This window comes from Hetaerina americana, unplaced genomic scaffold (genome assembly GCF_022747635.1).
Source record: "Hetaerina americana unplaced genomic scaffold, ioHetAmer1.1.p SCAF_5, whole genome shotgun sequence".
Classification (NCBI taxonomy): domain Eukaryota; kingdom Metazoa; phylum Arthropoda; class Insecta; order Odonata; family Calopterygidae; genus Hetaerina; species Hetaerina americana.
Window position 1 is genome coordinate 16,532,813 of NW_027287095.1, and position 19,138 is coordinate 16,551,950.

Genomic DNA, 19,138 nt, shown 5'->3' on the forward strand with positions numbered 1-19,138 from the left:
CTATCCATATACGAGGGTCATCCGGAAAGTAGTACCCGTTCGTGCCGCATGAAGTGCTGACGACGCGAGTAGCCGCTGGACGAGGTCAGATAGCTTCAGTGGCTTGTCTGCCTTCTCTGAGCCAAGTTGCGTGACGCTAGCATTGCCTGTGTTGTTTCTGTGATTGTTTACAATGTTTAAAAAAATTGAGAACGCCGCCAGTTGTGAAGTGAGGGCAGTGATTAAATTCCTCAATGCAAGAAACGTTCGCCCATGTGATATTCATCGCCAATTAAAGGAGGTGTATGGAGACAATGTAATGGACGAGTCGTCTGTTCGGCGGTGGTGTCGCAACTTCAACATGGGGAGGGGGAACACACACGACGATGAGCGTTCGGAGAGACCGTCTGTCATTACAGACCAACTGGTGAGCTCAGTTGACGAATTCGTGAGGAACGATCGGCGCGTCACAATTGATGACATCTGTGAGCATTTTCCCAATGTTTCTCGAACAATTGTTCATGAAATTGTTAAACACCATCTGCATTATGCAAAAATTTGTGCAAGATGGGTCCCTCGCGTATCTCAATGAGCTGGCGGCGAAGGACTATGCAGCAGGAATACAGAAACTTGTCACACGTTATGACAAATGCCTTAATTTGCTTGGAGATTATGTTGAGAAGTAGTTTAAAGTATCCTCTTTCAAATAAAATTTTTTATGTTTGTTAATATTTACTTTTGTCTCTTTATTTCACGAACGGGTACTACTTTCCGGATGACCCTCATATACTACAAGGTACATTGACTGGCCCACAGCATTGCTAGAACGCCACATTTTTATTGTTTCAGTAAACATAAATGGTCATGTAAGTAATCAAAGGGCACTTGCCTGTCAAAGGCAACGACACAAACTGCTGGGCTCTCTGGGACATTCAGCTGGGGACAGTACTTGGCTGCACTCCCAGTGCCATCCTGTCGACCCACCACACACAGCCGTGCTGCAAAGCCAAAGGGGGAAAATGAAACAAATTCAAGGGGAAAACTTGAAAGAAGAACACACAAGTAATATCGGAATATGAGTGCAGGTCATTCAAAGTTAAATGACCGTTATATTTATGACAATTCAGAAATCCCTAGGCAGAAATTATCCTCATGGTTATGCATTGACTTCTTCATTGGTACTTGATCCCAGGGTGGACCTGAGCCCCCCCTCAATGCCTGTGCATCTCCCCTTCCTTCCACTTCCTTGCAACCCACATGATCCTCTAGTCCCCTTCCAATACTTGAACCAATCCATCTCATTCCTGCTCTTCCCCTTGTTGTCCTCCCACACTCCCAAGCAGTTACTCCTTCAGCATTCTTTGCCCCCCACCACTCCACAAGACAGAGTCAAGCAAGACATTAGGACACCACAAATGCTCCCCTCTGAGAATCCTATTTCTTTCATCAGGTAGTCCATTAACCCCCTCTCACTTAAGTCCTTCATAACATTTTCTCTTCAAGTGTATATAATGCACTCTCATTGGTACCCAACACAATCCACACTTATGATCCATGTGTCACAATTGCTGTATTTAGTATCTTATCGATATTAATTCTCAAATCTCTTGAGAGGGAGCTTTCTCCTATGCTTTGCCTTTACCCTCAGAAGAGAGGGATTTGCTCCATCACCTTTCTTCTCCACAGAGGTGCAAGAAAACAAATCGGGAGCTGCACCCAAAGAGTAAATTGTAAGTTATTGATGGTGGACCATATAATAACACCAAAAAATGGTGATGTATTTATTTATTTATTTATTTATTTGGCTGAGGATCTGGGTACATTCATGTTCCAAGATATACGGCACGTCAAAGATCTTAACATAAAATACAATACATTGTTACATATTCAGAAACTCATCAATAGTGTAGAATAAGTGTAGCATGAAAAAGTCCCTCACTTTGAATTTAAAGGTGGACATTTTTTCTATGCTCTTGATAACCAGAGGAAGGTTATTATATAATAAGAGTCCCATGTTATGGGGGGAAAAAGTAGACTTGCAAGTTCTGATGAAGTTCACATGTAGATGACAGCAGGTCCTGGTATAATGATTGTGAATGCTATTGTTAGTGGTATATAATGAGATATGGCATTTAGCATAAACAATAGCACTTAGCATATACACACAGGGAAGAGGGAGAATACAAAGTTTTTTGAAAAGGGGGCGACATGGAGCTCTGAGGGGTGCATTGCACATTAGTCTTAGTATCCTCTTTTGGATTTTAAATACAACATGAGCACAGAGTAATGGGCCCCAAAAAAGAATACTAAAAATTACGTGGGCATAAAACTCACCATAATAGATAGACATAAGCACTTCATTATTTACAGTTTGCCTGATAGAACGTACCAAATAGCACACTGAACAGAGTTTTCGGCATAAACTAGAAATATGGCTATCCCAGTTTAGTCTACTATCCAGGGTAACACCCAGGAAGGAGGCACTCGGGAGTACTATTTTGCCACTAAAATAGTACTCCCGAGCATGAGCACCAAAAGGGGTGAGATCAGTATCATTTCATTCACATTCATATCATTCTCTTTGATCCACAGGCACGTCATTGACAAACAGAAGAAAACCGCTTCTTGACAATCTGACAACTGTGGGACAATAATGAAAGTTTTATCAAAATAACGAAAATCATAAATATACAACTGACAAAAATGAGCGTGAAACAAAAATGGGCTGAATATATAATAAAAATATTCATCAAACATTATTTTTAGGGCCTCATTTCCATGCAAACCATGAATCACTGCCCAAATTCCTGCAGGCTCAATGCAGTATGTTCCTAAACAGAAGGTCAAGTTTGGCAAGGGCTGCAAAGAAGAACACTTTAAGTGCGAATTACAAGAAGAAGAAGATTCTCTTGCATGCACTTTGGAATGATGGCCTGGATAATTTCCTGCACAAATTGCCCCATTTACTGATTTTTCGTGAACATTCACCAATTCCTTGAATTTTCCCAAAGGGCAAAATGCCCATAGTTTTTCAGATTGAGAGATCCCTGCAGGTTGCACTTAAAAATAAAAAAAAAAGACATGCTTCTGTTCAAGAAATTTCTTATACACTCCTCAAACGATTAATGCAGTAATACACTGTTAGGCAGAAATACTTTGCTCCAGCAGAAAAGAGGTCAAAGCCTTCCTTAGCTTCAATTCGATAGCTCCACATAGTCTTCATGAAATGGACCTGGATGGAATTAAAGATGAAAAGTCCTGCAGCATTGGGAGAATAATTTGAGCAGGAGACAAATACAACAATTGGGTACATCATTGCAATGATTCTGCTTTTTTTTGCAATTAAAGTATTACTTAAGTAAAATCTAAGTGTGTAACGGGTCTGATGGTCCAGAGCATCCATACGAATTAATCATGATTTTTCTTTCAAATTTAACTTCAAGTGTTTTTTTTCCACAAATGGGTCCTGGGTTCAAATCTGGTTGATGCCAACACACACTCACACACACACACTCACAGCTTCACCTCAATTGTGCAACTTTTCTGGTGCCAGACTTTCCTGGCAAACGGAAGCCAGCAAAGAGAGAAGGGAGCTGACTCCTGTTTCTCTCATCGCCTTGTTGACAGATGAATACCATATGCCACATTGTCATTCCCTATCTTCACAACCACTTCAGTCATGAGCAATCAAATGAACTTATGTTGCATCAAATTAAGCATCCACCTCGTAAAGTTGATTGGTGGATTTCAGGAAGCACCAAAGAGATGCATCTCTTTATAGATAAATTTGGTACTTCCAATCACTCATTTCCTGGGCAAGTGAATAAGCACTAGGTTTGGTGGGGAATGAGAGAGGGTGGTTGGGGGAAATTTGATATAGCCAGGAGAAGTGAATGCAGCACAATTTGATTGGCGATGGAATGCCAAAGTCTACGATGGAGGGCAGAACATTAGGAAGGCGAGGTCAGGAGAGAGAAAGGATCAATGCGTGTGGGACAGTATGGGAAGGAGAGGGAAGTGTGCAGATTTGAACGATGTAGTGCATGGAGTCAGAATATGTTGTGTCAGGCGAGGATTGAGGAAGTGTAACGGTGCTTAGTCCATGTGTTCATCCTAAACCCAAACTAGCTTCTATACAACCCTTGATAATAATTTAAATTGCATTGGAATGCATTACTAACCAAAGATGTACTAATGGATTATCAATGAACAACTTGACAGTTCACTCTTAGTTTGAGAAATTGGAGGCATTTTAAGGTAGCATTCAATCGAAATTGGGGATCGGGCTGCTGTGGTAGCTAATACAGTTGTAGTTGTGGTAGTCTTCCCACCCCAAGGGCCTGGATTTGAATCCAGCAGAGCACTTTAAGTGAGTTCGTCGTCCGTTTGATGGGACGTTCAACAGTGACACGCCTTGGTGCCTTTCCTTAAGACTATACTAATGCTGACGCCGGGTTTCTCTCCACCCATTTCCTGAAACATCCCACCCTTACCAGGCTACCCACCTATCCCTTCTGGAGCAAATACCCTCAGCTCTCGGTCCCCTCCCAAAATTACTACTACTTTGGGGAAATTGTTTGTGCTAAGGATCAACTCCCACTTGCATCTGGGTCTCAATTTCGCCATTCCCACCCATATCCTTCTGCACCTCCGTTCCTCACATCGGATATGGCAGTGAGGGTTTCTCGCCCGAAAGGAGCATCTCCCCTCCACACACACACTTGACCCCACGCAGCCTACCCCTCCCCCTTTGGCTGGAGAGACACTTGACTCCGCGGCCCTCCTCCCGGGCACGTCCGCGCCTCTTGCATCAGCGCACACCGAGAGGGCGGGGTGTCCCGCGTGCCCGAATCGAACGCCAATCATCGCCACCCGCGTGCTTCGAATCTTCGCGGCCGACATAGGGGGGGCAGGGCGTGGGGGGGGGGGGCAGTGGCGCCTGCTTGCCATGGTTGAATGTTGACGGTTGAACGTTAGGCAGGCGAGGTCGGGCAAAATCCCGGACGGCAGCTAATTATTTTTAGCGTCACATCAATCAAGGGTATTTAAAAAAAATATATGAGAAAAATATGTACTCATTCAAACGCACACGAAAATGGTAAACATATTAAAAAAAATCAATTTAACCAATTATATCGATAAAAATAAAACTACAAATCAAAACGAAATTATTTTTAAATATTATATATAGAAATATATGTGTGTGTGTGAATTTCACACGCCGTATAGGGCTTAGTACTGGGTGATCTCTACCATCACCTAATAAACAGACCTTCGGGTTGATTACTGTGTCTATGGTATATATATATATATATATATATACACACACACACACACACACACGTTTTATTCCTAATAATTGCAACATATATTTACTATTGTCAGGCGTGTTACGTGACCAACGCACTTCCTCGCTCATTTTTAACAGGCGCACGCAATGGTGCACCGCTCTCACCGCGCCATAGTATACCCGATGGCCAAGTCAGTCAGTAGGACAGTTTCCTCCATTAAAGAAGTCATTCAGATTATTGCGATGTTGCACATCATGGATGAATTTATTCGAGGAAAATAATGAATGAGCGGAAAGCTCCCATCACACGGAAATGATTACTTAAAAGTGAATTAAAAAAGGCATTTTTCTTTTCCGATACGCGACTGCCTTGCCATGACTTATTGAGGTGAGGTTTCTCACCGCGAAGTATTGTATTTTCGCTTGTTTAAATTATCTTGGCCAAATGATTTTATGTCTTTGCTTTCAAAATTTGTTTGGAACCTCGGACAATCTTCCGACGGATATATAGTATGTGAAGATGTTCGTGGATTACCTTTGACGAAGATGCGTCTTATGGTATTTTGAGGATCAGCTTGGAGATAAATGATTAACACATCTATGCAAACAATAACTACTATGCTTAACACATTCCATCGTGCTTTAGAGCACATACTAGTAAATTCTAAATATGCTGGCATTGAAACGGTGTGCACAGCAGTGGATAATGGTATCTGTTGATTGACGGATGAGGTAACATGAGGTTTTCTGGAATTGTCAACCTTAAACCACAATTTTCTTTGATTGCCATTCATTGATATCGCTAAAGACACTTTCGGGTCCCCTGAGGATTTTCCAGTGACATTGTGGGACCAGGCCATATTTTTAAATTGTGTATCATCTTCACCGCCACAGAAGAATGCGCTCGCCCTCATGGTACGCCTGCGACCCATTCGACGCGGAGACCCGGGGAGAGAAGGAAGACGGGTCGCCATGGCGAAACGGTGAAATTGAGACAATTCAGAGGAGGCAGGAAAAATTCGAGGGGTAACGGAATGTCTAGCCGTGTGATCTGTGTGGCGAGGGGAAGATAATGTTGGGCTGGCGAGACAGCGGGAAGAAAAGGGAATAGGCACGTTGGGCAGAGTGAGGGGAGGTGGAAAGAATGCCGAGTTGGAAGGGTTTAATTACAGCGTGGAGGGTTTTCGAGTATTTATTTCGAATCGCGTATAGGTGAGATTAGAAGTGTAAGCGGTCCCCGGATGCATCAACAATCTGACAACCGCTGCACCAATCTCTTTAACTGTAAAAGGTGGCTCAATGGGCCAGACTCGTTCTTCCACGCACCAATCCGTATTTCGCTCGTCAAGGATATTCATATTAATGTATAATTGTCGTGGACTAAAAAACTCGCGCACAATAACAAGCGTGGAGTTTAAATAATTAACTTGGAGCTTCTAGCATACTATTTATTGAGAAACTGAAAAGAATGACACCAGGGGAAATTACGACAGAGGTAGTGACTTCATAGGCCGCGAAAGGGGTACGACATTTAGTTTTTCAAAAATTTAACGATCACCTGCGCAGATGAAGAGGAAAAAAATACACAACAAGGAAGAAAGAGTCATAAAAATTCTATCAATTATACTCTCCAATGGAATTTTAGATATGTACAGATATTAGTGCCGCTCACTAAGTTGGAACGCAGTTAACAGGTCTAGAATAATTATTTAAATTAAGAAGCATAACTTGGTTATCCCATATCAATTTAATTGCGTAACCTGGACTTTGCAGAATAATTCACTTGCAACGAGTTTCGATGTACTGATTTCTTTCATTAAAATTATGGCAATCCTAGTTGTTGTGAACAAGATGCAAGGCACATATGGGAATCAGTCCTGTTACATACTATAGGCAAAGCAGAAACATTAACTCAAGTTCATTAGTTGATTTCTGGGAACGATGAGGCTGTCGGAAACAAGGGGGCGAGTCAAGTCAACATATCTTGGTCATACTGCCGGACTGTAGTAATTAATTTTCTACAGCTACCATACGTTGTCAGTATATTTCAGAATAAAAGCTGATTTTTCAATAACGTGTGATAGGAAAGCCAACGAAAAGCGGAATCTGATAAGGATCTTCAACCCTCTCCTAGTCCTGCAGGAAACAACAATAATATTTTTTTAAATGAAGACTGCAACTTAGTGCATTTACACCTACTTTTGTTATAGCAAGAGGAAATTTACATCAAATTATTTTCAACTGAAAGCGATTAATGTCCTTAGTTTTGCAAGGAAACCATACGAAGCACGTTTGCGTATAGTCACGAAAGACAATATTGACAAAAATATAGTAAATGAGTAAAGGTTTTCACTAAAATCAACTTTCTAACAACCTCATGATTGGCTGCAAGTCAGGAAAGTAAACTGATTACGGGGAAATACGTTTGTTATTCCACCTGGTTCTCGTAAGTTTACTCTCGCGCAGCATAGATATTGTATTTGTGCGCACAAAACTAAGAATATTTGCTGGAATAAGGCTGGCAATTTCCCCACGACGTACTGAACACGTTTGAAGAGACGTTAGCACTGAAGCACAGAACGTCTATCAGTCCCGAGCTAAGAGCCTCTGTTTGCCGGACGATACACTAGGCCACGATTGCTTGCGACCCTTTTTTACTCAAGGAGGTGATCGCCATCGGAGACGAACTTAGCAGCTCCGTTGAAAAACCCTTTTATCGAGTAGGCACACAGTGATAATGGCCAATTTTCGTTTATTTAACCACTGCCGGCTTTAATTATATGGTGGTTGTAGTTTTTAAGGGAGGCGACCAATATCTGAGGTCATTTGTGTGCTATTAGGGATAGACAGGAAAGGATGAAGGTTGGAGAGAAACTCTGCGTCGATATTAGCCTGCTCTTAACGAAAGACGGCAAGGGGTCCGCAGCTTAATGTCCCATCCGACGGATGGCGTACTCGCTCTAAGTGCCCTCAACAAAGCACCTCAATTAGGGATCGGGATACCCCTGAAAACATATGCCGCCGCGACCGGGATTCGAACCCGGGCCCTCTGGGTGGGAAGCCAGTAGGTTAATTATATGGAATAACATTTCCCACCAAATGGTCACCCTGAGTCAATATAACGTCTCTCATACGAATAACACGAACTTAATTATGAACCGGGGGGGGGGAGTCGGTGAAGTTAATACGATAATAAGGAGAGGATAATAGGTTTCGGGGGAGGAAGACACGACGGGTATACGTAACACAGTCTGCAATCAAAGCACTTAACTTGAGTTCTGAATGCAGTCATGAGGAGAGCAAACAAAAAGTCTACTGCAAGGTGCTACAGGTAAACCCACTCCAAAATCTACTAACAGCTCTAGCAGACGTTGTAATATCTGCGAACACATGACTGGAAGAAACGAGGAAATTATAACCTTCTTTCCTGGAACATTGTTCTCTCCAACAGGAGAGTATTGACACACGTGGGATCGCAGCAGATAAGCACGCTTGGGAGAAGAGCACCGCTGCAAAGGAGGAGAGATGGACTCTGAATAAGTTGTGCACTTTCCACGAGACTCGTGGGACGGCCTCTTACCTTTGACCTCCCCAAGGACCTCGGAAGGGACGACGGCGGCGATGAGGGCGAGGGCCCAGGTGCAGACGAGCATCGCGTCTCCTCCTTCGAAGCACCAAAAGATCAGCCCCCCGCACTCGCTCTCCTCCTCCCTGCAAGCGAATCCGCACAATCGGGTGTGCACTCCGAAGCGAAAGCCAACAACAGCACCGCCGTCTGTGGACTGGTAGCTCTGTTGGAACCGACGGTATGACTACGAATGGGAGGATAGAAGTGGGTTTCGACGCGCGCCAGCAGAGGGGGCAGGACGAAGGCGATACTCCTTTTGATCGGCAGGGGGGGGAGTTGTTTGGGGCGTGGGAGAAGGGCAGAGGTCAGGGATATCGCCGATATGACCCAGTGAGCGAAAGAGTGAAATGGCGCGGGCGCCATTATCCCGCGTGAAATCATTCTCTTGCGCCCCCTCCCATTCTGGGTCTAAGAGTTTCGATTTGGAGGCGGTGGGATATATAATAGTACGCATTAGACAATCGCAATATTTTCAAAACTTCGACGTATTTTGAGAGGACAACACAGGGTAGATGGAGGAGGAAAAAGAATGCAGAGGCATTAACGAACAGAGGAGTTACAGGAGGCAGGAGAAAAAGGCTTTCACTGCGGAAAGGGAGGTAAATGAAAGGGCCAATATTGATAAAGCTGAGATGCTTTAGTTCTGATGTCTATTCATGCCTAGATCCTTTTGGGGCCACGAGCTGGTTCCCTTCCCGGCCGCCACAGTTATTAAGGCGAGGAGTATTCTTCTGCGTCGTCAATGCGTTTTGTCTCATCGCATAATGTCTCCTCCATACGTTTTGTCCCTGGGAGGGTCTGGGTTGTGTCCAAGCTTGCAATTTCGCTGACTCTCCTGATGAGCGGCGCCTCCGATTCTGCCGAATGCTCAAAGAATGTCCCCAAGATATATTGTAGAAGGATGTCCAGTGGTTACAGTTTCCCGTATTCGTGCAATTCTGAGGCCTGAGCGTAACAACCACGCCCAAAAATCCACCGGAGAGCAGAGTTGCGTGCCACTTGAATTCGAATGCGAGGCTCGTCTACGACATTCCTGACCATACCGCGCTGCATACGTGATGACAGGAAACACACACACGCACGGTACGGTCGACGCTTCGTGTCCACGCTCAGGACAGGTGGGCGGATAATAGACCAGAGCCGACCAAGCTCCGCCCATACCTTCGCACGAACACGAAGCGCTTCAGAATTCCAAAGGAGTTTCCGGTCCATCAGCACTTCCGAGGTAAAGAACCTCGGATTCCCACGGTAAGAAGATTCAATTCAACGTCAGGTCCACTCCTGGCGGCACTTCATGCTCCGTCTGGAAGACGATCGCCTTTGTCTACTTTCTACTGCAAAACGCCATCGACGAAAGCACTCTGCAGCAGCTCATCGGCAGAGTCCTGCAGTCTCTTCACAGCTGTCCACTTCTTGAAGGACATTCACATGAGTGCCGCGTCGTATGGGTACAGGGACAGGACTTCATGATTCCCACACCGTGTTGGAACTTTGTGGGAAAAGATGTATAATAGCAATGGCCTTAATATGGACCCCTGGGGTACGCCGGCGGAGATCCGTCGCACCCCAGAGTCCGTTTCGAGCCATCGCACGATGAAAGTCCTGTCCTGTAAGTTGGAGTGGATCAACTTGGTTATCCAAGTCGGAAAATCGACTCTTCTCATCTTCAACAGGAACGCCGGATGCCAGATACGATCGAACGCCTTGCTTACGTCGAAAAATATTCCGGCAACCGCCATCTTCTTGTTGAAGGCGTCCGTAATTAAATCCGCTGTTCTCACCAGCTGATGGACTGTGGAATGCTGCTCGCGAAAGCCAAACTGCTCCTATGGGACGATGTCATTCTCCCGGGCGAAGTCAGATATTGGCCGTTTCAGCAGTCGTTCGAATATCTTGCCGAATCCGTAGAGAAGGGATTTTGGCCGCAAGTCTCCGGGATCCACCTCCAATCTCTCCGTCTTCAGCATACTTACGACCCTCGCTCTCTTCCAAGTGGTCGGAAAGTAGGAAATTCTGACACACCCGTTGAGTGTGCTGGTCAAATACATCAGCGCCACCTTTGGAAGCTACCGGTTGACAAACATTAGGAATGTTTTCAACACCAGGGCCTTCCTTGGGCGGAGGAGATGTATCGCCCCGATGACGTCCTTCGGCCAGAACTCGAGGGCACCCGCAGCGTCTTCGGGTGCCGCAACCGCTGTTTCCTCTGGCACTGCCATCTCCTCCTCAATGTCGGCAGAATCCTCATTGCCGGGTTGTGGCGAAAAGCTGCTCGCGATATAGTTCGCAAGCATTGCCGATTTCTTCTCGGGAGCTCTAGACACATAATCCCCGCTGACGATGATCGGGTCCAGCCGCCAAGGAGCCCAAAACCTCCTGCAAACCTTCCATATGCCGTTGATGTCCTCTTTGCCGTCCTCCGAGATGACCTCCTCTTGCAGATTCGCCTCCCAGTAATCCGTGAGAACTTTCCGGAGGGCGCTCTGGATCGCTTTGTTGAGTTCGGAGAGCTGCAGCCGAAGATATCGGTCGTGCATCGTTGCCAATGCCGCCGGATACTGTTCCGGGGGGTTTCAAAGAGACCGACGCGGAACGATGGATGACCAACTGATCAGCCACGTCCACGGATGTTGGCGGCGGCGATTCCTTGTACGGCTCTCCGGCGACAATCCTTCGGAAGGATTTTTAATCGGCGGACGGCAGATCAAGGCAGTGTGAAAAACACAGGACAGGCGCTCGCGTTCCCGCCAGCAGCAGCAGGATTGTAGTGAGACGACATTTCGACGCCCGAGTACATTCTTACGGAGGTTCTGATACCACGAGCAATCGCGAAATCCAGGACGTTCCCCATCACGTGCGTCTGTATCGTCGGACCCAGATGGTCAATCCACCGAGACAGGCTCTACGTGCAGATAATGAATCCTCCGACATGCTCGGTGGTCGATGTAATTATAGACAACTATGGACGCCTTGGTCTCCGAAAGGACTGCTTCCATGGAGGCTGGCGTATTCATGGAGGTTTCGGGAGACGCGGCCCTGAAAAGGTCCTCGCGTACGCTTTCCAGCACGCTTTGGATGATGTGGCGGCTGCTGTGTTGGTGGTGGCTGGACCCTTCACCTCCTTCTTCTTCTTCCACCCTTCTTATCCTCTGTAGGCGGTTCTCTTGCCAACACCGGGAGGTATTTTTCCGAGAGTGAAAATTCCCCAGCACGATGGATGGCGTGGTTATTTGAACGGCTGCTGCATCGTCAGCCGGTCATGGAAGTGTAGAAGGCTGGAAAATCGTCTCAGCTGCTGTAGCGTCCAGGGAGGGCTCTGCCGATGTTGGCGTCGCCTGCCCCTTTTGTTCCTTTAAGGGACCTCGGAGCGCAACGGAGAAGGATGAGGGAGCCTTCTCTGGACCTGTGGTTGTGAAACCTTCTTGGCCTGCGGCCCCGAAGCAGATTTTTCAAGTGCGGTCGCTGGCTTCTGCCGCTGTCTCCTTCGTGCCTCGATGAATGTGGGGAACTTCCTCGCCACGGCGGCGTATGGCCCCCCGCATTTTGCGCACTTCGCAACGTCAGCACGGCCAAGGAAACAATCCTTCACTGCGTGTGTTTTAGCACAACGCATGCAATGCCAATGTGTTAGAAGTTCATGCGCCTGCCCTGAAGCGGTCCTTTTTACCCCTTGAAGCGCTCGCCGCTCACAAAGCATAGGCAGAGCTTTTTGATGTCCTTTGGGTGAACAGCACCCGGGTTCCGCACTATTCCGGTCAATGGGACCGAAATTCTATCCAAGGGATTTTATCCCCGCTAATAATTTCTCCACAGCTATCCACCGTGAGGTGCCCTTGATAAAAAGTTTTATCCCGGGCACCCCCTCGGTGGGTAGGGTGAAGAATTTGATTTTATTGGCCTTGAAAATTTCGCGGCTTTCCTGAGTCCGTCGATTGTCTCGGTGACGATTTTGATTGAGCCCCGATGGACCTCAATCCCAAACTCGTCTCCGTGCTCCAGCTTCAAGGCCGTGGCTCACTCTTTTAAGGTTATGACCCCGTAGATGATCGCGGGCAGTGGCTTCGATATCTTCCCCACAGAGGTGGAAGTGTTGCTGACGATTACTGCAGGTGCAGCGGCTCCTGAGGTTTCCGCTGCCGGCTCGGAGACACTCGGCTTGATCTTCTCCCATTGCTGGTGAAGGCTCCTCGTAGCCACGAGTTCCTTCGACGATATAAATTCGCCGAGGGAACTTGTACGGCAGTGCCCTGACCTCGTCACCTGAACCACCACAAACGTTGAGTTACCTAATGTTGAAATCTTTCACTCTCCTCTGTCTCCCAGAGATGCTTTAGTGAAATTTCCATAACATATAAGTGAGGTGGATTATTCAAGTGCCCCTGAATCCAACCAATTTAGGTGCCATGAATTCCATGATTTTAGTTGAAAAATTTCCAGATTTCTTCCCGAGAGTGTTAGAGCAGGGGTCCGGGGAGGGTATGGAGAAGATGTGAAAAAGAAAAAAAAAAGTGGAGTGAGAGAGAACAGGGAGACGGGTACAGTAGTGGGAAAATGGAAGAACATGAAATATAAAGCCAAATACAAAACTAAATGAACAGTTAAAAGGAAAAGGGTTCAGTGGATTACTGACGAAATGAATATGAATATAGATGAGAGGAGAAACTAGGAGAATTGAAACATAGTAGAAGAAATAAATAAGATTGAGATAATAAAATGAAGTGGGTAAGATATAAAACAAAAGAAGCATGGTGGAAGATGTAGTGTGAGCACACAGAAAGTTTACAAAGTAAGGGTGAAATTGGTGTGCTATACAGGAAGGTCAGGGAGTAAGAAGAGACAATCCTTGCAAACAGTCAAAGATAAATCAGGGAAAGTATTAAATGAACCAGGAGATTAAAGAGAGATAGAAGAAATATACAGAGGAATATAAATGAAATTAAGATGTGATGTGGTGGAACTGTTCAATAATAACAGATATGAAGACTATTACAATTTTCCACTTAATAAAGATTTATTCCCGACTAGTTTCCTTGAACTATATAATTTTCAAGTTTTGAAAATACATCATTTTCAAGTCTTGAAAATGATGTAGTGCATCACAGTGTACTGAATCATGGTCACCTGATGATGATGCGCAGCATCGAAACCATGGTCGTGTTGTATTAAAAGTGTGTGGAAGTACGAGTACAAAGTTGTTTTTTTCTCTTTCTTTCACCCTCGACATCAAACTTGTTTATAATTAATTGTGAAGAAATTGGCATCCACATGTAGCTTGAAGGAACGTTCCCATTTGATTGAGAAAAGAAGCAATGGGTGTATGAGTGTGAGCATATCTTAATGGTAGCCTCCCTTCAGTTTGACGACTGGTCTGAAAAAAATTCTTTCATAGCAGTTTTGCTTCTACTCTTTACTCCCGCTGGCACTTCCTTTACATTTACGTCTGTCATATCCATGAAGAAAGGGCTAGCTATTTTGGGGATGAGGTTCATGAGGGGAGGAACCAGTGGGTGGAATAGAACCAACAAACTCCCCATTCTCTTTCCTTCTCGTGCACAGGTAGAGGGAGAGGTGGAGAGAAAGATGAATGGGAATCCAAAGGGGGATCTGGGAATAGATGAGGCGATGGACCCCCTCTCACCTTTAAATGCAAAGGAGGTGATTACGAATGGTGGGAGGTGAAGAGAAACTTTCAATAATTTATGGCATTTATCATCCAACTTTCCGTGAATGAAATGACTTTTTTGTTAAAGGGAGGACATGCGTGATGACAACTTTCCATTCAACAGCATAGTAGATGAAATCAATATTGAGAAGGGATAATTTTCTAAATGTCCAGAACAATTTTCTTATATCAGTAGGCTAGGGTATACGCAAGACAATCAGAATTATTTACAAAAGTGAAATTAAAATCATCACAATCAAGCCTAGCTAATATTGACGGCCTTGTAGTGAACTCCGAGCCAAAAATACTAAAAAGCGAGTATCACATTACTGCTGAATATTTAACTGCAATCTGTTTCATTCTAAAGGTTTTTGCAATCCAATTGATTTTACAGCCTTGTTTTCTTATCCAAGAGTATTGGTTAATCATTCCACACCATACAAAAACTACTGGAAACTGCCTTATAATTTTGAAAAATATTAGGAATTTATATTTGCCCTACACATCAAATGGTATTAATTTCACTACTCGCACACTTCATGGCAAGAATTAGGCCTCGCATCTTTACCAAATAGTTACTCTATATGTTCCTTCCATCATTCTCGAAACTTCGCAGGTTCAATTAATAATTTATCCTGGATTTATCTTTGATTGTGTCCATGGATTTTCCTTTCTTACTTCAAGACATTCCTGTACAGCACTCAATTTCACCCTTCAATGGTTAACTATCCATAGTCTTAACTGGTTTTTTCATCGGTGTGGAAGCACTCTTTAGCCATAATATCCCACCTCAATTATTCCATTCTTTGTACTTTTTTCCGCCTATATCATGTGTTTACAGTCATCTAGTTCCTTCTCTCACCTATCTTTCTTGTCATCTCATCTGTTACCCACGATTTTCTTGTACTTTTTTTATGTATTGTCCCTATAGGTTCGTTTTTAGCTCTCAATATCCCTTTTCTAATGTACTATATTCCAATTTATGACGAATATGCCCGGAAGAGTTTATCAGATCAGTGCTGGTGGCTACATCATGTGAGGTCTCTAGAGCAATAGGTTTGATTTCTCACACAGCTTAAGTGGTTCTCAGGATAATCAACCAAAGGATGGAGAGCAGGATAAATGATTACTTAGTGGATGACCATTTTGGGTTTAGGAAGGAGAGAGGCATGCTTGATACCATTGCAGTAATGAGATCATTAATAAAGGAACATAGAATACAATCAGGATGTTTATAATGGTTTTGTAGATTTAGAGAAGGCATCTAATTGAGCAAATTGGGAAAAACTAATGAATAGATAAGGTCTGTCCCAAAGGTAGTCGAATTTATTTTTACCGGAAAGACAGACGGGTGGGCAGTGGTTTCAAGGGAGAGGAGTCTCAGGAAAGGCTTGAGGCCAGTGGCTCCCAGCCTTTGCAGAGTTTGCATCTTTTGTTTGTGAAACCTCTATTACATGACCTCACTGTCATTTACTAGTTCCCGGAAATGCTACACCACATTCAGGATGCCCTTCGGCCTCAAAAAGTGACAAAAATCTTGCAATAGTGAACAACCCCTGCTGGACAGGGATCGCAGATTAAGTGCTCGCACAGTTTCTGATGAACTTGACATTCCTAAAAGTGATGTGCATTGCCTTGTGAGGGTGTGAGAAAGGTGGTTGCAAAGTTGGTGCCACAAGTGCTCTAAATTAAACATAAGGAAGCTCGAACGTGGATCTGCCTAGAGCTTCTTGACCATGTGAGTGAGGATCCAAATTTTTTAGACAATACCCCACCAGACTTCTTCCTCTTCCCCTACCTCAAATCCGTGCTTAATGAATGCCACCACGGCTTGGTGGAAGCATTACAACAGACCATGACAAGGGAGCTTAGCAGCATTCCGGGTGCCACCTTTCAGAAGAAACACGAGGAATGGAAAACCCACTGGTTGCCTTGTGTTGATGCACAAGGGTGCTACTTTGAAGACTTTTGAGCGAATGTATCAATTCTGGCAATACATTATTTTAAACCGACTCAGTCCTACCACTTTCGGGAAAGACCTTGTATTGCAGAAAATAGGAATAGATTGAAGACGTAGGAGACTAATCCGCAACATTTATGTGTCTCAGACTTATCAGGTGTGAGTGGGGGATGGAGGAGTCAGGATGGCCGGTGTCAGGAAGAGAAGTAAGGCATGGGGGTCCATTATAACCCGTGCTGTTCAATGTATACACAGAGGAAAAGATTAAAGAGGCACGGGAAGAACTAGAGATAAGTATGAAAGTTGGCAGGGAATTCATAAAATCAGTTTGCTCTGATGATTACCAAGCATTAGTTTGCCGGACAACCAAGGGATTGCAAGCATTTATGAGTGAATAGGAAATTCAGTGCAATTGATATGGGATAAGAATAAATGTAAATAAAACAAAGGTTATGCAGTTTTCCAGATGAAGAAATGCTAAGTTAAACATTCAAATACGAGGGAAAATACCAGAGCAGGAAGTGTTATCTCGGAAGTATTATGGACCAAAATGGTCAAAGTAGTAAGGACACAAAGAGAAGAATGGCATTAGGCAAAGCTTTCACCAGGAGGGAATTGATGATAGGGACGTTGAGTAAGTATGTTCAGAAAAGGCTCGTTAAGACTTTGATATGGAGCGTAGTTATGTATGGCGTGGAAACATGGTCAGTGGAGCAGGATGATAGGTATGGAGTTAAGGCTTTTGAAATGTAAGTATGGAGAAGGATGGATCAGGTGAAGTGGACAGAAAGGAAAACAAATGAGCAAGTGTTGGGCGAGAGGGTATCGCTGGGAGAAATTCTAAGAAGACAGGAAAAATGGATGCAAAGCATATGGATTGGTAGGGATGTTAAAGACACTGATAGAGGGGAGAATGTTGGGCAAATGAGAGGAAGGATTTGGATACGGAAATAGGGTGGGATGAAGGGAGTATGTGGCGGTGAGGAGGGGGTTGTAGTCAAGTGGGATGTTGGGTTGTGTTTTGTTAGGAGAAACAATATATTTATTTGGTAGTTGTGTCCATCCAAAACTTACCTTAACCGGTAAAGTACTAATAATAATCCTCAGGCAATGATTCAGACTTTCCAAATAGAGGGGATGTCGTTAACTGCAGAAATGCTGAGTGTTAGCCTCACTCTGCTTCTGAGCAGTATAATAATTTTACTGTTATATGTGTTTAATGGCTTCAAATCAAGATGCTTACAAAGGATAGTGTGTTAACTATAAGTTGTAAAATTTTTAGCAAATAATTTAAAGAATAATGTTTTCACAGACACTTTTCATAAACGCTGCATTTCTTATTGAAATAGCCCGGCAATGTTCACACGATTATGCATGGCACTCGAAGGGTTAAGTTTCAAGACAGACAGAGATAAAAATATGTAATGGTGGAGTGTAAAAAAAAAGACAAAACTCAACAGCACTTAATTTAAATGCACCACTGCTTACACCCATGAGTTTCCCATACATCGGCCAAAGAACAAAATCCAAGTCGATGATGAAACATTATAATAATTAAAAATTTGATTTACAGCATTGATGATGCTTTAATAAGTGGTGTCATCAAAATGGCACTTCATAACTACTAATAAAACAAAATTCAGATGCAGTCAATGGCATTCAGGCTAGGATAATTTATCCATTTAGAGGCATTCATGTGCTGCACATAACAAAAGCTCTTCCTTCTTATCCATTAGGGGAATCCCACGCTGAACAATATCAGCAAAATCCCACAAAGGCGACATATCAGCATATGAATTTTCATTTCATGAATAAACATCTGATTTAAAATGAAAAGTAGCCAGGCCAAATATATTTTTCCAAAAATCCAAATTCAGAGTCAAAAACTCTCATGATGTGATCACTTTTCATTGCTGTGAAGTGAAAAATATCAGCTCAAGACTTCATTCGAGGATTCATGAAGTAATTTACTGAGCAATATTTGACCATACATACTCATTAATTACCCACATTCACCCTGAAGGCAAAAATGGACAATGAGTAGAGAGTTATGGCTCGAGTGATGTGCTCCCTGAATGTCAAGGTGACTTTTCTACAGTGAATTTCCATCACCATGCAAAAGAGCATCAAAGTACTGGTGCAGGATTTGATCCCTGTGAAATATAGATAAAACATGAGGGGCATTCAAATGAAAACCAAACACATGCTACAACAACCAGTCCACGAACCAACAAGGACATAACAACTGCATGTGCCTGTGAGCTGTCACAATGCAGTTCTCCTACCACAGCGATGGCAACATTGATATGCAAAAAGACAGGGTTTGGCTCTTAAATCCTGACAAGCTTGCATTTTCTCGATTGAGATTTCCTCGCCAGGCTAGCGAAACCTTCCCCAGACTTCCCCAAAGCATTATACTTAGCCACAATATCGTAAACAATTGATCTGGGGTATCAGAAGAATCGAACTATTTTGAAATATAATGTCCAGCACATACAATTTTGATTATAGTGGCTATTTGATTGTACTCCACACTTGTACATAACATCTCGGCCATTTTGAGGTTATCACTGTTTACTAGATGCCTATAGCTTTCAAGAACGCCAATTGCGCCCTCCA

At 43.9% G+C, this 19,138-nt stretch overlaps 1 protein-coding gene across 1 annotated transcript in view; it reads right to left on the reverse strand.

The window, feature by feature from the left end:
- Tsf3 (Transferrin 3) overlaps positions 1–9,068 on the reverse strand; it is a 43,715-nt gene extending 34,647 nt beyond the window's left edge. Inside the window, exons 1-2 of the mRNA XM_071592636.1 lie at positions 8,850–9,068; positions 869–977 (exon numbers count right to left, since the gene is read on the reverse strand). Of these exons, the coding sequence (XP_071448737.1) occupies positions 869–977; positions 8,850–8,922 (182 nt within the window). The 5' untranslated portion in view covers positions 8,923–9,068. The remainder of the gene's footprint in view (positions 1–868; positions 978–8,849) is intronic.
- Between the last annotated feature and the right edge of the window lie 10,070 nt (positions 9,069–19,138).